Genomic DNA, 23,944 nt, shown 5'->3' on the forward strand with positions numbered 1-23,944 from the left:
GAAGGAGGAGAAGAACGATGCCTCTGAGAGAGGGATGACCGGCAGAGTGAGATAAGTGGAGGGACGGAGAAGTGAGAAGCAACTCTCAGTCAAGGAGCGAGTGATGAGAAGAGGTGAAGAGCTGGCAGTCTGAAAAAGAGCTGCTTTGCATTTTTCTCACGCTGAGGCGACCTGACTAAACAAATTAAATCTGTTCTCAGAGCAGCGGCGTTCCTCAGAGAGCCGGCGTCCTGCTGCAGCCACGCTCGACCGCAACGACGGTCCCAAAGGAGGATCAGGGACCGGCTCACGTTGACGGATCATTAGGTCACGTGACTCTGTGTCAGAGACTGGTTTAAAGAATCAAACCAATAGATCCCACAGGTCGTTCACACAGTAGTGTTTACAGCCGGAGATGTGGGCTGCAGCCTCTAAGGAGCAATGTGGGGGTTAGGTGCTTGCTCAAGGCGCCTCAGCCATGGAGGTTCATGGAGGTTCATGGAGGTTCATGGAGGTTCAGAGACAGCAGCCTGTCACTGAACAAGCTTCTCTGCCGGTCTATGGTGTCGTGTAGAGGGTGGACAATTTAGAATCACCAATGAACCTAACCAGCATGTCTTTGGACGGTGGGAGGAAGCTGGAGAACCTGGAGAGAACCCACGCAGACACAGGGAGAACATGAGGATTTTACAGATTGATATTGGATCTTCTTTTCAAACATGAGACAGGATTCTTCCCAAAGCTGCAGAGCTGCTCTCGGGCAAAAAGTACAAACCTCTGACATGACTGGATAAAAGTGTTGTAGCTACCAAACATGACAATGTAATGTTCTCCAGCACCTCCAACCTCTGCTCTGTGCACATATTCTGGAAAGAAGTGAACTCTGTGATTGAGGAGATTCTTGGAAAAAAACAGTTTTTATCGTCACCTTGGTTCCGTCTGTCGTATATCGTATATATATATCGGCTCATTTTGTGGACACTGACACCAGATCTCTGCTGACAGTCCTTTGATTTCTTACCGAGGTGGTCTGCTCCTCACGCCCCCACAGTCCACAGTCGTCATCTGGATCTCACCGATACTGTATCTTTCAATTGTGAGACTCTCTGGTCTCCACTGAACAGACTATAAGATCAGTCCTCCTGCAGTGATCTGTGCTGTGCATTCAGTCTGTAAATGAACCCCGTATGCTTTGCTAACCTTTTATTAAAGAATATGATGCTCTGACATCCATGTGTGACGTTCTGTCCATTAAACCCCATGAAACATTTAACCTCTCCTTGAACTTGACTGAACTTCTGATTTGAGACAGTCAGACCCGTGAATGCTCCCCAGACTCAGTTTGAATTCCCCACATCATTTCCACTGAATTTATCTCATTCCATTACACCCCCTCATCACCTCCACCCCCCTGCACCCTCCCCTCTTCCTGCTCTGTATTCTGAGGCACAGTTTGAATATTTCAGCTCCGTAAATAAAAGAGCCCGTCTCTTTCCGCTGTTATTTATCTGCATCTAACTCAGAGGAACTTCTTCCTCGGAGCGTGTTCATGTGGGAGTCCACGCGTATGCATGAATAAATGAATGCATGAATGAATGAATGAGTGTTGGAGTGTTTTCTCTTTATCTCCTCGTATGAATTTATTCCGGGCTCCGCTGAGCTGAACTTCCAAACCCAGTGGAGGGAAATCGATCTCAGTGTGAATGTGTTCCTTTACTGCGCTGGCAGGAAACCACGGTTTTGGTTTCATTTTCATGCACACACACAAAAAAAAGAGAAAAAAGAAATGAAATTTATGAGGCGAGACAACAGAGTGTACTTTGTGTTCTCTTTAAATCGTAATCATGAGAGTGCACTGAGCTTAACTGATGAGCTAAGAACTGTTTGTTTTCACGTTCTGAGGAGAACTTAGTCAGCAGAAAGGAAAAGAGCTGCTCTAAAAAAAAAACTTTAATTGACCTCCTCCCTGTCTTCCTATCTCTGCTAGTGTCACCCCCCGCTCTGCCTCCCTGTCTTCCTCCCCTCCTCTCAAACTTTCATTATAATACTTGTTCTTTTGCGTCTGTTTTTCCTGAGCTGCAAAAAAAATAGAAGTTGCAAACTGTGTTGCATTGACTAATCTTCAGTTATACAGTCGTACAGCAGCGTTAATGGGGCCAAGATGGCTGGATGAGCTGAATAACTAATCTAAATCAAAGTCTAGAAATGAATGTGGAGCTGCAACGAGCTGCGTGAACTGACGTCTCCCTCTGTTTCTCTGTTATCTCTCACAGCAGGAGAGCAGCCATGGAGGTCGCCTCGTCGCTCCCCGTCCTCCTCCTCCTCATGTCCTCCCTCCCCTCCTGCCTCTCCTCCATGTTGTGTCCGAAGCGCTGCACCTGCCAGAACCTGCTGCCGTCCTACACGGTGCTGTGCGCCAAGACGGGCCTCCTCTTTGTCCCGCCCAACATCGACCGGCAGACGGCCGAGCTCCGGCTGATGGACAACTTCATCACGACGCTGAGGCACCGGGACTTCGCCAACATGTCCAGCCTGGTCAGAGCTCAGCTTCCTAAACGCGCCTACACACTCGTGTTTGCTTTTGTTCTGTGCAATCAGCGCTTTGTGCCACGCGCTCCGATAAGGAGGTACAACCCACTGGGCTGTTGTGGAGCTTGATTGGTTCCTGTGTCTCGTCTTGCGGTTGATTAGTGGAGCCAGCGCTCACTTTGGTTTGTTTTGGTTGAGTAGGAAAGAAATCGCTGTCAGGGGGACTGGGAAACTTATACAGAAGCTTGTGTTACTGGTTTAAAAATCAGCTTTAGTCATCATCATGAACTGGTAATGTGCACCAAGCCAAAACTAAATAGTGAAACAAGTCAAGAACTGAGGTTTTAGAGAATAGTTTTGGGGTTCTAGCTGATTCTACGTCCTGTACTCAGAGATCTCCCAGACAGTCTGAGTTTAGATTGCAGCAATCAGGGATGAGTTCAAAGACAAATGTGAAAGCTGTAAGTTGATGTGACGGAAAGGTTTTCATAGAAGAAGGACTTCAGTCCAGCGCGTCCAGGTCTAACACCGAGGCTGAGTCCTGAAAGGGTGGATGTGCACGTTCAAATTGACCTGACATTGATGCAGAAGGAAGTGGTTTAAAACTTTAGATAATCCAGGCTTTTACTTTTTTATTATTTATTTATTAGAGTACGAGTCCTCCAATCAATCACCACACCGAAACAATCTGCTTTGCTGGAGCAGAATAATATAGTTTGTTTTGCCTCCAGGTTAGATTTTTACAGAATTCTCCAACATTGAGTTTCGTGATGTTTATTCTTCAACTGCTGAAACAGTTCTGGTCAGATTGCTGTTGTTTTTTTTCTGCAGTTAATTACTGTTTGTCACAAGACTGTGTGTTTCAGGCTTTCAGTCAAACACTTTAAAGACAGTATCTGACTATAAAAGAGAGAACGTGTTACATCCTAAAGTTATGCTGAAGCATTTTGGTCTGTGCATTTTTTTGGTATTTTTTAAAACCAGAAATGAAAACTATTAGATTTTTATTTTTAAATCCAAAAACAAAACAAAAAAATATAAAAACAAATCTTTTTTTTTTATTATTGTGTAGTCTAAAAGTAAAAAGAAAGTTAGTCTCACTCTTCATGTTGTTTCTGCTGAGGTGATTTCTTGTCCTTGACTGAAGCAGGAAGTAGTCTCCATGGTGACCACTGGTCCAGGTCTCTCTGGTCCAGGAAGTAGTCTCCATGGTGACTCCACTGGTCCAGGTCTCTCTGGTCCAGGAAGTAGTCTCCATGGTGACTCCACTGGTCCAGGTCTCTCTGGTCCAGGAAGTAGTCTCCATGGTGACCACTGGTCCAGGTCTCTCTGGTCCAGGAAGTAGTCTCCATGGTGATTCCACTGGTCCAGGTCTCTCTGGTCTATGGATCGTTGTGTTCAGCACTAGATATCTTTTTCTATCTGAATCTAATAACCACTGGTTTCTCTTTTACTTCTCTTCCTGGTTTCTGTTTTCATAGATTGAAGGACCAAAGGTAAATTTAGTTGTTTAGTAGTTTTTGTCTAAAACCAAACTTGAAATACCAAAAAGTGCACGGACCCATTTTCCTCCGCCGGCATCAACCCTTAAATGTCGAGTTAAGGTAAAAACTTAACATGACTCAAATAAACCTAGAAAAGTGTAAATTCTGACTTCACATTATAGTATTTGTGTTTTTTTTACACTAGTTTCTCGGCTCTAGTCTCCACCTGTAGTAAAACACACCCCACAGGCGTAAACATGTTTTACAGAAAAGTATTTTTGAGACATTTTGGGCGTCACAGCTTGAAGTGTGAAGGCTGAGAGAAGAGAGGGAACTAAAGGACTAAATGGCATCACTTGAGTTCCAAAATAACTTTTGGAATAAACTGAACATCGCAGATTAAAGGTAATGGTGTGATCGTTTTCTCAGTGCTGTCAGCGGCGTGTGAAAGTGTGAACGTTTCAGTTGGAAGAAAAAGAAAAAGATGAGAAATTGAAGTCAACACTGTGGGGAGAGTTTTCAGAGAACATTAGGAACATCTGCTCCTCACGGCACAACATGTTGACTGAGGTGAATCCTCGGATTAATCCCGCCGTAATCAGAGGCCTCGCTTCACGCCGCACCGAAACAAAACATCCTGACATTCAGACGGCAAACGGAGAGACGCTCCTCACAGCTGGAGACTTCCTTAGCTTCCTCTGCCATGTTTGCTCACACGGGTGAAACGTGGGAAATGAGGTTTTAATTATTCGACGCCGAGCGTGACAGAGCGCCGCAGATGTCCCCGGTGATCGCAGCGCGGTTCAAAGACAGGTTCACAAATGTGTGGGACGCCGACTGACCTTTACGGAGGTGTTAATAGAACAAACGTCTGCATCGTCACGCTCAAGGTGTTTGGAGTAGAAGTATTTCTACTTTAATACCGCTGTTCTCCATGAATTAAATATACTACATACTTAACATAGAGTTTAAAGGTCATCCTGTAATCTAAACTCCATCAACTAGGCCTGACCTTTGACCTCCCTGCACAGGAACAGGAAACAGTGGCACTCTAAAACATGGGGTGTCAAACATGCGGCCCGTGGGACCAGAAATAAGAGTCGCAGGGCGATAAACTTGCTCGGTGCTTTGGGGGAAATCCAAACTGATCTCGTGTTTCCCCTCCACGTCCAGATCCATCTGACTCTGAGCAGAAACACCATCAGTCAGATCCGGCCGTACGCCTTCGCCGACCTCCAGGATCTCCACGCCCTCCACCTGGACGCCAACCGCCTCACCACGCTGGACGACTCCCACTTCCAGGGCCTGGTGAACCTGAGGCACCTCATCCTGGCCAACAACCAGCTGCACAGTATATCAGAGGGAGCCTTCCAGGTACGTATCACATATCCAGTTCCTGCTACTGAACACTACTCCTACTGTCACTGCTACTGCTATACTGTTCTCTTACATGACTCACTGTGATGCCACGAGCGCTTCCTTCATTTAATTGAAACTAGGCTCCCAAAAAAGGTAACTGGACTTTTTTTGAGAGTTTTTTTGAGAAGACGTTTGGCCACTCATCCCAAGCAGCTTCTTCTGAACTGAATAGAAACTGATTTGATCTGAGCAGAGTTACTCCTCAGGCGTTCAGCAGTTCTAAATTCTAATTTGAATTTAATTAATTACTGTGGTGCTTGTAATTCTGCTGCGTCAGTCTGCAGAAAGAATTTAACAAAAAAGAATAAAATCGCTCCATGAAGGGTTCAGGGTTGGGTCTGTAAAGTCATTTATAATATTCGTTATCATGCTCAAAATACTCTTAGATCCAACAAATTTAAATGTGTGCTGCCAACAAACATTATTCATGATGATGATTCATCATCTGTCCGTTTGTTTGCCAAAGATCTCAGCTGAAAAGTTTTGTTTTTGTCAGTGACAGCTCTTCAGAGTAGTCGTGGTGCTGAGTGACTCAACGGCTCTGGCCGACGCTCGGACGTCCGACACAACCTCCACGGCTCAGCTGGACACCTTTTTAATAACCCAGCCCTAAAATAAACCGTGTTCCCTGCTTCATTAAATGACGCCGTCCTCTCTCTGCTTATTAAAAGTCCCCCCCCCCCCAGGACCAGCCCTGGGACACATCACCTGCAGGACATAAAACATAAAACCTTCTGAGCTTCAGTCTGAACTTCGTCGTCTGTTTCTCTGACCAGATCATGAATAATTAAGATCAAACAACCAGCAGACTAAACATCAGTCAGTTCACGTTAGTCCTAGCACATTAAAAATAAAACCTTGCAGACAGGGACTCTCGTTCTTTTACTTTATTTTACACCATTAATTCCCCACATCAAACTGTGTAATAACACAGAATAGGAACAGAAGTATTTTTACCCATCCATGGCTGAAGGACCGGTTTAGTTTATGTGAGTAAAACCACTTGGTACACTGTAAACCCCAATAAGTTCACAGAACTCAAAAATTATTTTGTAACAGATTACACAACAATATTTGAGTGATGTTTTTAAATGTTTTAAGTTTACATAAAATAAAAATTACATTTGCAGTTGCCTCAAATTATCTCAATGTTATCTTATAAATATTGATATTTCTCAACTTATAATTAGGGAGCAATTCACTTAAAATGTTCAATATTTTTCAACTCATAATCTGGGGGACATGCAGTCACAATTATAATCAGCTAATAATGTTAGGAAACATGAAAGTGACACCACAGTGACAATTTAACAACTTTTTTTTATTAAACACAATGTGCTTTTTAAATGGCACGAATCAAAGGAGCTCAGTCAAAACAAAGTGCTTGTCATGAATTAAAACAAAAGGAAACTGTACCGTGAAGGCTACAACTTTTTTTAAAAAAAACATTAAAGTACTGGTTTCTACTGTGCCGTACTTCAGCTGGCAACATCAAGGTAGTGCATCAAGGTAGGCATTAGGCAACAGAACATTAAACATGTATAGTGCATGAATTGAACAGTTGTTTCCACAAGTTATTCAGTACACAAACTTGGGCTGGGCAATACGTCAATGTTGTGATATTTATCTATTAACAATCAGTGTATTAAATCTGAGGTAGAAAAGTCAAATGATTACATTTGTAAAGAGGGGAAAGAACCAAAAAACTTCCTCAATACTCAGCTCGCGAGATTCTTTGGGTATTGTAGGTCTAGTGCAAAGACGTAAATGAGTCAGCCAGATTTGTGGGACCGCTCACAAGTATTTCATGCTCCACGACAATACAGATTCTCTCAGGGCTGAAGAGGGCTGCATCAGTAGTGTCATCTGTGACGACTGTCAGGAGAGTCACCGGAGTGTCAATGAGTTCTGGACCATCTGCTGACTACAAAACACAAATAATACAAGAATGAGTTCAGCCCATCAAGGATACATATCATGGATGTCTATACATTACTGTCACTTAGCACTTTGCACATATAGCTTGGACTGCAACCAAGCTACATGTTTAAACTATTTACTTTACATATGCTTATACCTTATGTTAGTTTCACACCTATCTGTTAGCATACTTTTTGTTTAGTGGAATGCTTTATACTTACCTTTTCATTTATGTAATTTCTACATGACAGTTTGCAGCCTACGAAGCCTACGAAAAAATACAAACACAGGCCCGGTCAGCATCATGATAACACACTCACATTATGTTGTTCAGTATTGTTCGTTTCACGCTAGCACACATACACACTACTCGACAACGTAAAATATTGACTGTGTAACGCGGTAACTTATTGAAATAAGTATACTCACAGTACGCACGTGCATTACCGGCGAACAGCGAAAACAACCGGCAGAAACCTGAAAGCAGGGATAATGTTATACTTCAGACTCATGGACCTAACCGACCTAACGCCGCTGTCAATTTCCCGGGCAAACATGCATTATGGGAAATGTAGTTCATCCAGAAAACCCGCTGATAACGTTACACTGTTGAAAAATGAAGTAACGTAACGTATTTGTCACATTCAACAACTTCTAAAAATTACAATTACTTGGATTTGTTAACTATTTACAACAAATATTCACTGTGCACATTGTACAAATGTATTCCCTGTTCCAAATTTAAAACTATTTATCGAAATTCAGTTTAAAAAACAAAACAAAACAAACGTTAGCTTACTTACCAAATCAGAGCTGACGATAAGACGGCGCTTAAGCAAAAGAGGCCAATACGACTAATGGAAAACTGAGGTGGTGGTGGTTTGAAGCGGGGTTAAAAGCGGATAAAAGTGCGCATTGCAAACAAATAAAAACAAATTTAACTGTGTTCGCATCCACACGGGTTGGCCAAAACTTCTCCGCATCAAGGCAAATTCAAGATGGCTGACTTAGTTTACCCAGAGAACGTCTAATATGGGGAGAAGTTCCACTCTCACTGAACTTCCGGGTTCTGAACTGTTGCAGTTCCACTCTGATTCCATATGAGGGCGCTCTCAGGACGAGTGCAGAATGAATGGCGGTCTATGGAGCAGTACCCCTCAAAATCCACTTTTCTCAGGATATAATTTTTTGTGCAGTAATTTGAATATTGAATTTGAAAGGAGATGCAAAGAAATTACACATTGCTGGGTGTTAGATTTTTTAGAGTCACTTATTTGCTTTAAAAAGTATTTTAAAATGTCAATGACGTCATACACATCGTACGACCAGATACTGCTTTAATAATAATAATAATAATAAATTTTATTTATAAAGCACTTTACATCAAATATCTCAAAGTGCTACAGGTTAAAAAGAAGAAGAAAAGGTTTTAAAAAAGAAAAAACATCTAAAGGGGACCAAAAGCTTTGCTAAAAAGAAATGTCTTAAGACCTTTTTTAAAACAGTCAGTGGATTGTGGTGCCCTCAAGGTGTCAGGGAGGGCATTCCACAGACGTGGGGCAGCAGCACAGAAGGCCCTATCTCCCATGGTCCTCCGTCTGGTTCTGGGTATGTGGAGGAGGTTTGATTGAGTGGAGCGGAGGGAGCGTGTTGTGTTTTGTGGATTGATGATTTCTTTGAGATAGGGGGGTGCGTGTCCATGGATGCATTGGTGAGTGAGGAGGGAAACTTTGTACTCAATCCTGGTGGAGACGGGAAGCCAGTGGAGTGAGTGGAGAATGGGGGTAATGTGCTCATGTTTCCGCACTCTCATCAGGATCCTAGCTGCAGAGTTTTGGATGTACTGAAGCCTCTGCAGACTCTTGCTAGGAATCCCGATGAGAAGTGCGTTACAGTAGTCCAGTCTGGAGGAGACAAAAGCATGAACCAGCTTTTCAGCATCTGAGAGGGAGAGAATGGGGCGGAGTTTGGAAATGTTACGGAGGTGGTAGAAGGAGGTCTTGCAGAGGTGATTTATATGGGCTTCAAACGTGAGTTGAGAGTCCATTTTTACACCAAGATTAGTGACTGTTGATGAAAGGGGGATGTTGGCGCCAGAGAAGGTGATGCTGGTTATGGATGATGATTTGGTCTGGTGAGGGGTGCCAATCAGTATGGCTTCGGTTTTGGAGCTGTTTAGTTGGAGGAAATTGTGCTCCATCCATGACTTTATCTCCTCCAGGCAGGAGGTGAGTTTTGATGGGGATGACAGTGAGGATGGGGTTGCAGCTGTGGCATTTACATAAAGCTGCGTTTCATCAGCATATATCAGTGGAATGAAATTTTGTGACGGCTGATGATTTGGCCAAGGGGGGTGAGGTAGAGGATGAAGAGGATGGGGCCAAGGACTGATCCCTGGGGGACACCGCAGGTGACTGTGTGTGGATGTGATTTGGAGTGACCCAGGGAGATGTATTCTGTCCGGTTTGTGAGGTATGACTTGAACCAACTGAGAGCAGTGTCATTGAGTCCAGTGGTGAGGTGGAGCCGGTTTAAAAGAATGCCATGGTCGACAGTGTCAAAAGCAGCAGAAAGATCCAGGAGGATGAGGAGGGAGGGAGAGCCACCATCAGATGACATGAGGAGGTCGTTTGTGACTCTGACGAGGGCGGTCTCTGTGCTGTGAGCGGAGCGGAAACCGGACTGGAATTTTTCAAAAAGGTTATTATGTTTGAGGTGGTCCAGAAGGTGGGTGGCAACTGCTTTCTCAAGTACTTTCGATATGAAGGGGAGATTAGAAATGGGCCTATAGTTGGATAGGACGTCCGGATCAAGAGTGGGTTTTTTGAGTAATGGTCTGATTATGGCATTTTTTAAGGCAGGGGGAACGTGACCAGTTTGGAGGGAATGATTTATAATAGCGGTGATCAGGGGGGTTAGGACAGTGATATGGGTTTTCACCAGGGAGGTTGGGAGAGGGTCCAGAGGACAGGTCGAGGTTTTACGGCAATCCTTCAGTCACTGCTTTGGTGCTTTCGCGCTCTGCACTTTCTTTTCTCTCGAGGCATGGACAACACAGCTGACACGGGTAAATAATCGTGCTAGAAGAGTTTCTGTTTCGTTGTTTTAAAAGACCGGGCCGAAAAAAAAAAAACTTGGGCGAAAAAGTCCGTCTTAACATTCTGGTCCCGCTTCGGATGCCACGATGCCGTCAAGCGGGATCTGGTCGTAATCAGTCCTTCACTGACCAATCAGCGTTCATTAGCACAATGCTAGCGTGTTATGGGCAACAACAACTCAACCTGTAAGAAAACGAAAGGACATAAGTTCTCGTTCATTCAACTTTTGACCTATAACCCATGTTGAACTTGCAAAACCTACAATCAAATCTGAGATTTCTCAACGACAATCGGGTGAAAGAGACACATTTAGCCGTTTAGCTCCATAGAGTCCCATTCATGTTGCACTCATGGCGATCGCCCCCAGTGGAAATCTGATGGAACTGCAACCAAAATTCGTTACAATGGGACTTAATAGAGAGTGGGAAGGCTCTCCGTAGACGGGCTCTGGTTTACCTGAGGAAGAGATAAGACCCACCCACCAAAACGTCATGACGTCGATAACGTCATGACGGTTCTTAAACTTTTTGAGCGTTCCACGCAAATTAGCTATAAAATATTGAGCTCTATTCAATTAAAGTGCAATAAATCTCAACAGAGCTCAACACTTTATAGTTTGGTCAACTGCATAACGACATTTGACTGTTATGACCTTATTAGTTATGAGCTAGTACAACTGTTTGGGATTACAGTGTAAAGGACAGGGTATGGTTTCACTTTTCATAAAAAAGACCTTCTTTGAATCTTGTGAGATCCAGATCCTCACTGGATGCATAGAGTTTCTGGAAGATGTTTGATCCAAGTAGCTTCTTCAGGTCTAAAGGACCAAATAGGAAATTAAATGAAACAGGATCATCTGTGGGCGTTGTCCATCGTCCTCTTCGACCCTGTCCTCCTTCTCTAATGAATGCTTCTCTAACGACCCCGTTATCAGTCAGAGGCTCCAGACTCAAGGTTTGAATTTAAACCCCGACTCCTCCACCAGTCATTTAGAACTGAAGAAGCTACGTGGATGAAACATCTGCAAGAAATTGTGGTTAGTAGAAGTAGTGGTTAGAGATGCAGCTTGGGACTGGAGGGTCCTAGGTTCACCTCCCCCTGTGTCCATGGCTGAGGTGCCTTGATCAAGCGCCTAACCCCCAAATTAGTCCCCAGGGTGTGGCCCCCCGTTAGAGGATGCAGCCAGACCGTCCTCTCTGCTGTATTGCTGAGGACTTTAAGTCCTGTCAGATCCAGATCTTTCATGCTCTCATAGTTTCCACGATTAGAGCCGAACACAAACACAAGTTATCCTCAGCAGAGGGCAGTCGTTGTATTTAGGCCGTTTAGGATCCATTTTCTGCTCTGACCAAACTCCTCTTCACGGCTCTTAAAGTTTCTTTTGTGAGAAATGAGACTCCCTTTGTTCAGAAAGCAATAATGCACAGATTACTGTAATGAGGACTGAGGCGCTGCGGCGCTGGGACGGGTCCCGATTGTGTGAATTACGAGAGCAATCACAGCAGCAACGACGACGACGACTGCAGCAACACTCTGGACGATCAACAGGCTGCTATCAGCCTCCTCCATCTCTCTCTCTTTCTCTCTGTTTGCTCTTTGTAATGTTTTGTCATGTTTGCTGACTCGTGGCGTTTCCACTGATTGTGAGAATTGTATGGAGGCAATTAGAGGAAACAGCGTGCTTCCAGTGTACGGCATCGATCAGGGAAATTGATCTCCACTTCTTTCCACGATGGATTGTTTTCTTTTCACTCCTCTCCTACTATTGTCTTTCTATCTCACCACAAACTCATTTTAACCCAATACTCTCGCTCTTCCCTCTCTCCCTCTTTATGTCTTTCTATATTGCCTCTTTATGTCTTTTTCATTTCTCCAGTCTCCCTCTCTAACTCCAGAAGACTCCTCCTTTTGTTCTTCTCAAACTTTGATCGATACAGACAGAAGTTGACCACGTGTCGTTCACAGGACTTCCTGGAGACGCTGGAGGACCTGGATCTGAGCTACAACAACCTGGTGGACATCCCCTGGGACACCATCGCGTTGCTGGTCAGCGTCAACACCCTCAGCCTGGACCACAACCTCATAGAGAGCGTCCCAGAGGGAATCTTCTCCAACCTGCACAAGCTGGCCAGGTCAGGCTGCATCCTGCTGGGGATGGTTGCTGCCATCAAGGAGTGTCATTGCTATGGGGTGGGGGTGTCTGGTCTGGTCTAGGTGGGTGCTACATGTCTAAGTAACATCCACACCAATGAATGCCAGGTCCAGAAGTTTCCCAGCAGAACATTGAACTGTCACAAGATGGTTTAAATGTTATTCACTTCTCCTGTCAGTGGTCATAATGTTGTGGCTGATCGGTGTATGTATTTAAATGGATGAAGAATAAGAGGAGTTCATCTTTTAACGCTGAGGAATTTAAAAGCATCAGAATCTAAAGCAGTATCAGTCGTCCTCGTGAGCTTTTATCTCCTCTAACAGATTACTAATAAAACTAGAGCAGGTTCCACTAAACCCACAGAGCACGTCCCAACATGTCAGAGCTCACTGTCGAAAAAAAACACTCCGACTTAGTGAGAGAGAGAGAGAGAGAGGTAGAGAGGGGGAGAGAGAGGGAGGCCCGGTAGGACCAGGCCTGAGCTGCAGCTGCACATCTTACCCGAGGGCATGTTGATAGTGGATGATGGTAAACGCTGCAACCTTCCCTGACTTCCAGACGGGACGGGGATCTGAAGTGTTGACCCCAGACTGCTCCCTTCCACCGAGCCCACTGCTGCTCTGCTTCTCTGCTCAGAGATCTGCTAGCAGACAGAAAAACCTGAAGTTATTATTTGCACTGAGTCCTCAAACAGACTCAGGCTCTTTAAACCCTTAGTCTCAGTTCAGCTGCACAAAATCTATTCGACGTGACATTGCTCCGACTGCATTTATGCGTTTTAACATTCAATTATTAATCTAGAATCAGTTGCACGTCATGTTTAGATGCAAACCTGTCTGGTTTTTCTTGTCCCATAAATTACAAAAACCTGTTCTTATTATATTTGCTGCACTCATCAGTAGTTTTACTGGAACAGAATGATTTTAACTCCATTAAGAGCAGTCAATCTTAATTTAAGTCCTTCACTGACACGTAAAAATGAAAGTCAGCCAAGCTCCAGATAGAGTTGTGCATTTATTAAAAAAAGGCTGAATGTGTTGCTGTGGCCCCGGAGACTCGACGTTTGTGGACCAGCTGGTGGAGCTCACAGGTGAATGAATACACCACCAGGCCGCTGCACAGGAAATAACATAATTGAAATTTGTCGAGTGCGGCACGCTCGCTGCTCTCGACGGCTATTAACTTCTTGTTAAGTCATCGTTGTTGTGGAATGTTTCTGGAGGGAATTTGGGAGGAAATAGAGTTTCCTCGCGTTGGTCCGCTGCATCATCAGCCGTGGTCGGGTCCGGTGTTTGAGTCGGAAAATCACTGCTCGGTCCTCGGAGACGACAAGGGTCATGTTTTTCATTTTATTCTGTGATGCAGTGTTCTTTTTGGGAGGGAGGGAGGGAGAGAGGGAGGGAGGGAGGGGTGAGTCAGACTCTCCTCACTCCTGCTGTAATTTGATATCTACATTGTTTAGAGAGGAGAACAAACAGGTTTGATTTAGCTGCTGATCTTGCATATAGGACGGGAGAGAGACAATGTTTGGTATCAGCAACAACAAGTTTCCTAACTTTCTGTCCTCTCCTTTATCTTCTGCTGATATATGCATCTGGAAATGTGCTTCTTCTCCAGACTGGTTTACCTTTCCGCAATCATCCTTACCATTCCATCATGCTGCACCTTGTAACTGTTCATGTTATTTTCTTTTGCTCCTCTACCTGAGCTAGTTCGATTAAATCTGCATCCCCTGCACCCTGCTGACCTTTGCACTGTCAGAGCACGTGTCTTCAGGTGGTGCATGGACCCAACTGTCTTTATCAGCTCACACCTGAGAAGCTGTGGATAGAAGCTCTTACCCGGAGAGGCCTGAAATCGGTCCCTGCTCGTTTCTCTCTGCAGCTCATTGTGTTATCTTGCTTCTATTTTTACTTTATCGTTGTTTTTAATTCATGAGAAGTAACCCCCCCCCCCCCCCGTGAGCTGGGTCTCAACACAAATCCAGGCTCATATGAGGTCTTCTGGGGGTTGTCTGTTCCAACATTACTAGGGTTTTATTTCAATAACTTTAATAAAAGGATGCAAATACACGAGTAAGTAATTCAGATTCAGATTCAGAAAACTTTATTTGCCCCCGGGGGTAAATTAAAGGCGCATGTGAGCAGCATGACGTACAAGAACAAGACACTTTTAAGGAACAAGAACTAGAACAATACACAGTATGTACAAAAAAGCTATGCCATACATGTTTTAATGATCCAAACTGTCCATGGAGGATGTGAACATGACTGTAAACAGGAATTATATATTTACATGTCACTGCAGAGGCAGTTTGGGTAATAAAAATATTAACAGGAGGCAGCTGCAGAAAAAGATGAGATCAACATAAGATCAAGGTGAGCTTCAACGTGTGGCAGCTTCCTGCACGCCCCTATCAAGACCATGCACCACCCCAAGGCCAGTGGGGGTGCAGGAAGACGTAACACTTGCAGCTGAACTTAAACAACCTGTAGAGCTGCAAGGCTGGAGAGAATAATCTGCAGCTGCTGTCAGTTTAAATGCTTAGTTTTTAGTGCTGTGAACATTTTAGTAGAACATTTAACAATAGTAATAGTAATTATTAACCACTGGCTGAGCTGAGGATCTAATATTAATCATCTTTTTATCAGATTTGTTTCATCGGTATCATCAGTGAATAAAGCTAACCGTCTCTGACAACAGCAGGAACCAGACGGACAGATTTCTCTCTTTTGTGTTTTCAGGTGTTAAATTGGTCCAGGTCGTACGTCTCCATGCTTTAAAGCATAAAGTCACATTTCTCATCACTCCCATGGACACATACAGAGCTGCTGAAGTGATAAAATCAATCTACTTTTAGACGACTGGATCTCAGCTGCAGCCAGAGACTGACGGAGGAACCGTTCAGACCTTCCTTCAAGCAGTTTCTAGATTTATCAGCCTCCTCTAGACGTTTAGGATTCTTTCAGTTTCTGTCTAATGATGTTTGATGGAAGAAACAAGAGAACTGAGACGTTTTCAGCCCCCCATCATCTTACCTCACCTCCCTCCCTCCATCTGCCTCACCTCTCTGACATACCCGTCCACCAGATCGATCAGCCTCCCACTCAGAACTTTGGTTAAATAATCCCATCTGAGGATTTAAAGTCATATAAATAATTAATAATATGATTAGTCAGGGAATAAAAGTTAGAAATGAAATGGAAAAAAATACCCTCAACCCTCTAACTCCGTCTTCATTCTGTGTCTCCGTCCCTCAGGCTGGACATGACGTCCAACAAGCTGAAGAAAATACCTCCAGACCCGCTGTTCCTGCGCATCCCCGTCTACGCCAAGATGAAGGGCTCTCCTCTCACGGCGCTGGTGCTGAGTTTCGGCGGGAACCCTCTGCACTGCAACTGCGAGCTGGTGTGGCTTCGCAGGCTGACCAGAGAGGACGACCTGGAGACCTGCGCCTCGCCCAGAGACCTGGCCGGCAAATACTTCTGGACCATTAGAGAGGTTGGTTCAAGTTGCTGCGGTGTCAGAAACACTGAAGCAAGGCAGCAATGTTCAGATCTGACCCGAGCAAACGGAGATTAGATTTGGGTCAACTCTGTTGCAATTGCATGTAGTGCAGGTACACGCACAACGAAGCAGAAGTGCAAATAGCAAAAAGCAGAAAGTGTTCAATAATAGGGAAAAATACAAATATAGCCTCAGAAATACTCTGATAAGATGATGTGTGCTATCAGACTCAGGCTTTATTGATGCACAAGGAAAATTGCTGGGTCACAGTCGCACATAAAGAAAGAAATAGTCTTGAAAAACACTCATAAAAAAGAAAAATAGGTGTAAGATAGTAAAACTAAATAAATAAATAATAATATATTAAAAAAACTATTAAAAAATGTATTAATAAAATAAAAATAAAAATGTCAAAAAATAAATTAAATTAAATTAAATTAAATTAAATTAAATTAAAAATGTCTAAAATTTGCATATGTCAACCAAAAACTATTAAAAAATTAAAAAAATAAAATAGTAATAAAAAAGTCAAAATGATTAAATTAAATTAAATTAAATTTAAAAAAAATTAAAAATAAATAGTAAAAAAAAAATCAAACTGATTAAATTAAATTAAATTAAATTTAAAAAAATAAAAAATAAATAGTAAAAAAAAAGTCAAAATAATTAAATTAAATTAAATTAGATTAGATATGTCTAAAATTTGCATATGTACAACTTTACAAAGAAATAGAATTAGAAGTAAACATACATAGGAAGGATAAATGATGAGGCGCAATGAAAATTTTAATTTCACATTTATTTGTCATTTCAGTTCAAGTTCTTCTAATCCTCACTGAGTAGAACTAGTAGAAATTTAAACGTATTTATTCTCGTGCACCGTTTATGGATCCAGCTTTTTATTTATCCATGAAAACTGTCATCCAGATACTGTAGCAGCCCACAGAGATGATTCTGATTCATTGATCCAGTTCGAACCGTCTCACCAGTTAAACGATGAGTTGAGTCCCAGAGATCAACGCGCCCCAGCTCTGAAGCAAAGTGTGATTTTCTGCTGTTTTAACTCGGTCCCTCTGCGGACCCCTCGCCGCTTCCCATCTCAAGGACACGCGGGCGAAGGCAGATGGTCGGCGTCACAGAGGAGTGAACCGTCTGTCGAGTCGTGGAGTTTGAAGTGCATCAGAACGCCGTCGTGCTACTGTCTTATATCGTGAGGAAACAGGAGGAAGATAAAAGGTTCTGCTTTGTGTCGCTGTGTGCAAATGCTCAGGATCTGGTTTACTGAGGCTCAGGAAGCCACGAGGGGCAAAGATAAAGCAGATGTGCCCCAGTGTTTGGCCTTTACCCACATACATGTAGTCGCGTTGGTTTATTTAACAGGAGCCGAGCACATTAAATAAACATCACTGCAAATGTGGCAGGAAAGCTATTCTTCATCGGAGCTCCCCGGAGACTTGTTACAAAGGCAACCTAGAGGAGAACAAAAACAGATTTTATTAAATAAAATATGAGCATGTGGAGAAATGAGAGAGGTTAACCCCGTCAGTGCCAGAATTACACCTGGATCTTTACCACGGTTTAAACGAGGCCTAACCTGCAGCCCTCAGGGAGCGGGAGAGGAAAGACTTGTGCAGTAATGTGAAATGTCTCTGCATTAGTCTGATTCTTGCTTTGTTTGCACTGTCTAGAGCTGCAGTTTTCAATTTCACTGTACATGAACAATGACAATAATTCCATTTTGTTCCATTTTCCACAAAAGTGCAACGTACACAGGACACAAAAAGAACTTTGATGAAGCTCAACTTGGATTTAACAAAAGGCACTGCAACGATAAGGGGGGCCTGATGGTCCCCAAATGGATCCTTGGGGTCAACTCAAGGCACATTGTGCATGATCTTGCATGCACTTCATTTGAGTAATACTTGGCCGTTCTGGCTGCAGTTGAGCTTCGTGCAGGTCACATGATTCAGTCTTGTTGATACGTGCATGGTATATTACACAGAGGAGCAGTAAAGCAGGATCACTGCAGGTCTGACGCTGCTGCATACTGCTGTCGGGCAGTTTGGGACTAAAGGTAGAGGAAGCATTCTGCAGCAGCAGATCTACGCTGATACTCAGAGAGATAAGAGCAGAATTAAGTGTTCTTACCTTAAAGAGGATGATACATCCACCTGGAGGGGTTCCGACCCCACCGGGCAGTTTGAGAGCTCCGGTGATAAGTGGAGGCGCGCCACGAGATAAAGGTGGGATTAATTGGTATCGTCTTAAAGAGGACGACGATGTGCAGACCTTTGACTCACCTCCAGTAATAGCCGTGGACCTTCCTCAGAGGGGGGCTGTAGGATCACTATAAGAGGATTAGCCTTGTGAGGAGGTCGATCCAGAGACCTCGGTGTCACTGAAGTGTCGGGACATATTAATACTAAAAGAGGTAATAGCCTCTTTACCACTCTGCAAGGACAAGAGAGCCTCCACCACCTGCACCACAGGTCAGACATTAGCCATCACTCTGCGAGGGAGCAGCTCTACCGCCAGAGATTTTAGGTTTATGTGGAGAATCCATTCATTCATAAGACGACTAAATGAGTCTCGGTGCTGTTTTACCTCTAAAAGCTCAACTGTCACGCCCTCACTCTCTCTCCATCACTCTGGGGAGCAGCACAGTTCAATCCCAGCCTTTTACCCAGAGCTTCAGGAGCAATCGAGGGTCAGAAAGTAATACCGGACCGAGAGGCACTAGTGGTTTATCTGAAGCTGCAGCCCAGCAGTCATCAGGTCAGCAATCATCTCTGCTGGTAACAAGACTCAAGGAAAAAAACAAAAAAAAAACGGGGCTTTGGAGACACACTGAGTGCTGGGAATGATGAGTAAGCCCCGATAAGCCTCGGCTCGTTCCTGCCTGGCCTCACCGTAATACTCCGCCAGGGTTCTGGCTGGATTTACGCCGGCTTAGGAGCCAGTGGGTGGGTTTTAAATAATGCAAGGGCTGAAAAACTCTGAGATCACTTAATCTTCACGTGCAAACAACTGAACTCCTTCTGTAACTCTGAGGCTGGTGGAGGAACACATCACTGGAAGCTACTCAGAGGAGAGTTTGACATAAACTGATCAGGTCATGTGTTTTATATATTTATAAAAGTCAGCATTTCTCTTTTTGACAGAATTCTACTGCATTCCTCCTGCTTTAATTTTGTGTCGGCAAAATCATGACGACTCAGTCACAGTTGCACAAAAAATAAAAATCTATTAATAAATATATTTACATTTAAATGTATTTATTGTTTATGCATGGTTTATTTTAAAAAATAAAAAATAAACATTAAAATAAAAATAATATGTATTATTACATTAAAAATAAACATTAAAATAAACATTAAAATAAAAATAATATTTATTATTAAATTAAAAAATAAAAATAAATAAAATATAAAATAAAAATAAAAATAATATGTATTATTAAATTAAAAATTAAAAAATAAAATAAACATTAAAATAAAAATAATATTTATTATTAAATTAAAAAATAAAAATAAATAAACATTAAAATAAACATTAAAATAAAAATAATATTTATTATTAAATTAAAAATAAAAATAAATAAACATTAAAATAAAAATAATAAATACAAATCAATTAATAATACATTTATTTTTAAATTAAAAAAATAAAAATAAAAAATATATATGAAATAAAATTATAAAAAATAGATAAATAAATTACAATAGTATAAGCATAAGATTTGCATATGTACAAATCTACAAGAAATAGCATTAAATATACTCTGTATACATATAGGAAGGATAAATGATAAGGTGCAGTAATTATATTATATTATATTCAGTATTACTGCAGGTCTAAACTGTTTGTTCTGTTGGGAAGTCTTATCTATAGCAGTGCAAATTTTCATTTCACATTAATGTGATTTCAGTCTGATCGTCACTGAGACTTTAATGTTTTGTGTTGGTAAAAATCAAGACGACTCTCACCGTCAGCTCTCACGTCCTCTAACAGGAGGAGTTCGTCTGCGAGCCGCCGATGATCACCCGTCACACCTCCAAGATGTTCGTGATGGAGGGTCAGGAGGTGAGCCTGCGCTGTAAATCCATCGGCGACCCCGAGCCTTCCACGCACTGGGTCAGTCCGGACGGGAAGCTGATCGGGAACACGTCCAGAACCATCTGCTACGAGAACGGGTCCCTGGACATCCTCAAGGCCTCGGTCAAGGTACAGGAAGCTGGGTCATCTAGAAAGGAAGATGTTTGTGTTGTATAAGAGAGATGGCACAACTTTCATACTTTTTGGAATTTAATACTAATCTTTTATCTCTAGTAATATCTATGCACTAAACTAACTAACTCCTGATGTATCGACCTATTTGTCATTCCCAATGTTTTCCAGGACTCTGGAAAGTTCACGTGTATCGCGTCTAACGCTGCCGGAGAGGCCACCGCTCCCGTGGAGTTAGTCGTCAACCCGTCTCCGCACTTTGACCCCAAGCTGGACCCCGACCCGGGGCCCTCTGACATCCCCACGTCCATCAAGTCCAACGTCAGCGGAGGCCACGCCCGCTCCGACCAGCAGAGGGTCAGCGTGTCCGACCTGACGTCCACCTCCGCCACCATCCGATGGCCCCCCCAGAACCACATCCCGGGGGTCCGCATGTACCAGATCCAGTACAACAGCTCCACGGACGACATCCTCATCTACAGGTAGGAGACACGGGGGGGGGGGGGAGTTCAGATACGCCACGTTAACCAAACGTGTAGAAACTGTCGTGCCTTTGCTCTGAATGTCATCAGCTGTGGAGGCGATGATAATCTGTCTGAAACAAAGATTCTTTTGTGAAGATAAATCGCTGTAAACAGCTCGAAAAAATAAAATCTACAAAAAACTCTCCTCTCAATTTTATCATAACACACACACACACACACACACACACACGCACACACACTCACACAGTATCTCTATCTCTATCTCTATCTCTATCTTGCAGATCCAGGCTTCGTGATATTTGCACCGTGAAAACTCCCAACCCATGAATGAATGTTTTCACGCTCGCTCGAATAAATCAAATCATTTCACTTTGGAGACTCTGTGATCTGCACTAGGAGTCAAAGCTCCGTGTGTTGGAGTAATATTTAACAGTGAACGTGTTATTGAATTAGTATATTAGGCTGCATGCAGGCAATTATCTGGATATATTTCTGTGATGTTGTTGTGAAGTGTTGGGCAGATTAGATTAGATGCAGCTTTATTGTCGCTGCATATAAAACAGATGCATAAATAACAAGGTTAACAATCCAGTGAAATGTTGTGAACATGTACAAAATGTGACTGGTAGATGGTCAACACAATAATAGTATATAAAAAAATGTAGATGCATGGATCAGGCATATCATTATGACCACCTTCCTAATATTGTGTAGGTCCCCCTTGTGGTGACTCATCAGAGAATGGACATGGGCCTTCTGAGGGTGTCCTGTTGTTAGTGGGGGGGTCTTTGAGGGGAGGGGCCTCTGTGGATCATCCCACAGATACTTGATCAGTTTGGGATCTAGTGAATTTGGAGGCCAGGTCAACACCTTGTGCTGTTCTTCATGTTTTTTTTTTAGTTGTTCCTAAAGTGTTTTTGTGTGTGTGTCTGTGTCAGGCTGCATCCTGCTGGGGATGGCTGCTGCCATCAAGGAGTGTCATTGCTATGGGGTGGGGGTGCCTGGTCTGGTCTAGGTGGGTGCTACATGTCTAAGTAACATCCACACCAATGAATGCCAGGTCCAGAAGTTTCCCAGCAGAACATTGAACTGTCACAAGATGACCGATGTTATTCACTTCTCCTGTCAGTGGTTTTAATGTTGTGGCTGATCTGTGAATATATAGGGAGGAAGTGAGGAATATGTTTAGAAATATGTTTATCTGCTGTAGTGATTATGTTTGGATGATTCCAGCTATGTGTCACTTACAGCAGCTAGGCCCTTAATTCTGCAGAACTTTAAACCTTGACATTATTTAAACCAGTTCTTATCTTATAGAAATGACCTCCCGTACAACTGTCATGAATGCAAATGTGTTTATTTCTGCTGTAAAGTTTTTAAAGGACATTTTAACATGGAGGTCTATGGGAGATTGAGTTGAGCTCAGATCCATTAGAGGAACTGCAGTGAAGTAAAAATGTGATTTGGCTTCAGAGACATCAGATGAGATTAGCTCTTTGACTCTCACAATAAAACCAAAAACGTTTCACTAATCCTGTTATCACCAGTTAATCGTTTCCAACGCAGACACCTCTCTGAGTCGATGGGACGGTCCACGTAGGAGAACGAGGACCCTCAGCAGGACTCAGGCATGAGACAGGTGGAGACAAAAGGAAAAAGGCAAAGTGATAATGGAAGATAAGACGAAGGCTGAGAGATCCCTCTGGGAAATCAGGACGATGCAGCAGTTTAAAAAAATATATATAATAAAGAAAGAAAGAAAGAACGGCTGTGAAACTCAACATAGTGGGAGTGGGCCCGAGAGAACAGAGTGGGAAGTAAAAGATTTAATAGAAAGGAAAATATGAAGAGTAATGAGCGAGGCAAGACGAGAACATTGAGATGAATGGAAAGCAGTGATTTAGTTCATGAAGAAGAAAAATGTCCAGCGCTGCGTTCATGTCTTTACTGTCAGTGATCTGCTCCACTAAATGAGGAGGCATGACTAAATCCTAAATCGTGTAGGCCCTCCGTCGGTGGCGACCACCGGACGGTCCCGCCTTCCTCTTAGCCAGCTCTGTCGCCTAGCAACGTCAAACCCAACACATAACTGAGTGTTATTACGAAGCATTTCCAGGGCTGACTGTTGGAAATGTGTTCCACGCGGCCTTGATTCTCTTTTTACAACCCGTCCACCCACCCAACGACAAGCCACCATTTTTTCTCGCCTGCAAATGGAGAGAGAGAGAGAGAGAGAGAGAGGGAGAGAGGGCGCCTGACCGGATGGATCCCTTGGGACTGAACTGTTAGGATGATGTGATGGTTTTCCCATGAGGGGACAGTGTCGCTGTCACAGCTCAGTTTGTTTTTATCTCCACCCACGTGTGTCCTACCTGGAGAGGGTGGAGGCTCAGTGAACTGTTGGGTTTGACTGATACTGATCAGACTTCTCCACATTAAATGAAAACGACCGGAATGACACGCGCAACCAGCAGCGTTTTATAATCTGACAACAGGCAACACGCCGTCTTTCACCTGTGACATAAGAGACGGTTAATAATCACAATTTAAGATTAAAATTAAAATACGTTCTGACCCTACGCTGCTTTGGTTAATGTTTAATCTCACATAATCTCACATCCTGAGCGTGTAGAATGTTGCTGAATGAGGCCAGGAGGTGGCAGTGTTGTGTATTATCATGGTTGTTTCCACCCAGATTTGGTCTTGAGGCTCTTTTTATTACTTAGCTCTTTAATTATGTCTCTAAACTGTCCAGGTGTTGCCAAGAAACCCAGATTACGGATTAGCAGGACATGGTCAAGTTCCTGTTGATGTTTTTATTAAATGCTGCCGTAAACCTGGGAATTTTGTTTAAGGTGTAATCACAACAACCGACCGTGAGGATGCGGAGACATCAGAGACTGGGATTAAATTAGGACGAAGTTAAATTCATCCTCAATGTCGCTGCTTTCTTGAGATTAGACAAAGATTTTAATCCATGCTAAAAAGAAATGGATGTTGGCTCTCAGAAGGAAACTGGACATGAACACTCCTCATTGTCAGTCAGACGTTTTGTTGACCCGTCTATCGACTCCAGCCTCCCGTCTCCAACATGTGCTGCCATCTTTCACTGTGCTCTTACAACAAAACAGTTTTTTTCTGTGT

The 23,944-nt window shown here is 43.1% G+C and overlaps 1 protein-coding gene across 1 annotated transcript in view; it reads left to right on the forward strand.

The window, feature by feature from the left end:
- Positions 1–2,265: 2,265 nt before the first annotated feature.
- The window catches only part of LOC311498300 (leucine-rich repeat and fibronectin type III domain-containing protein 1-like protein), a gene marked incomplete at both ends in the record, with an annotated part of 37,924 nt that continues 16,245 nt past the window's right edge, over positions 2,266–23,944 (forward strand). The window contains 6 exons of the mRNA XM_084558833.1: positions 2,266–2,514; positions 5,166–5,366; positions 12,395–12,561; positions 15,842–16,082; positions 20,100–20,312; positions 20,487–20,797. Coding sequence (XP_084414959.1) covers positions 2,266–2,514; positions 5,166–5,366; positions 12,395–12,561; positions 15,842–16,082; positions 20,100–20,312; positions 20,487–20,797 — 1,382 coding nt within the window. The remainder of the gene's footprint in view (positions 2,515–5,165; positions 5,367–12,394; positions 12,562–15,841; positions 16,083–20,099; positions 20,313–20,486; positions 20,798–23,944) is intronic.

This window comes from Chelon labrosus (assembly GCF_963514085.1).
Source record: "Chelon labrosus genome assembly, chromosome: 13".
Taxonomy (NCBI): Eukaryota; Metazoa; Chordata; class Actinopteri; order Mugiliformes; family Mugilidae; genus Chelon; species Chelon labrosus.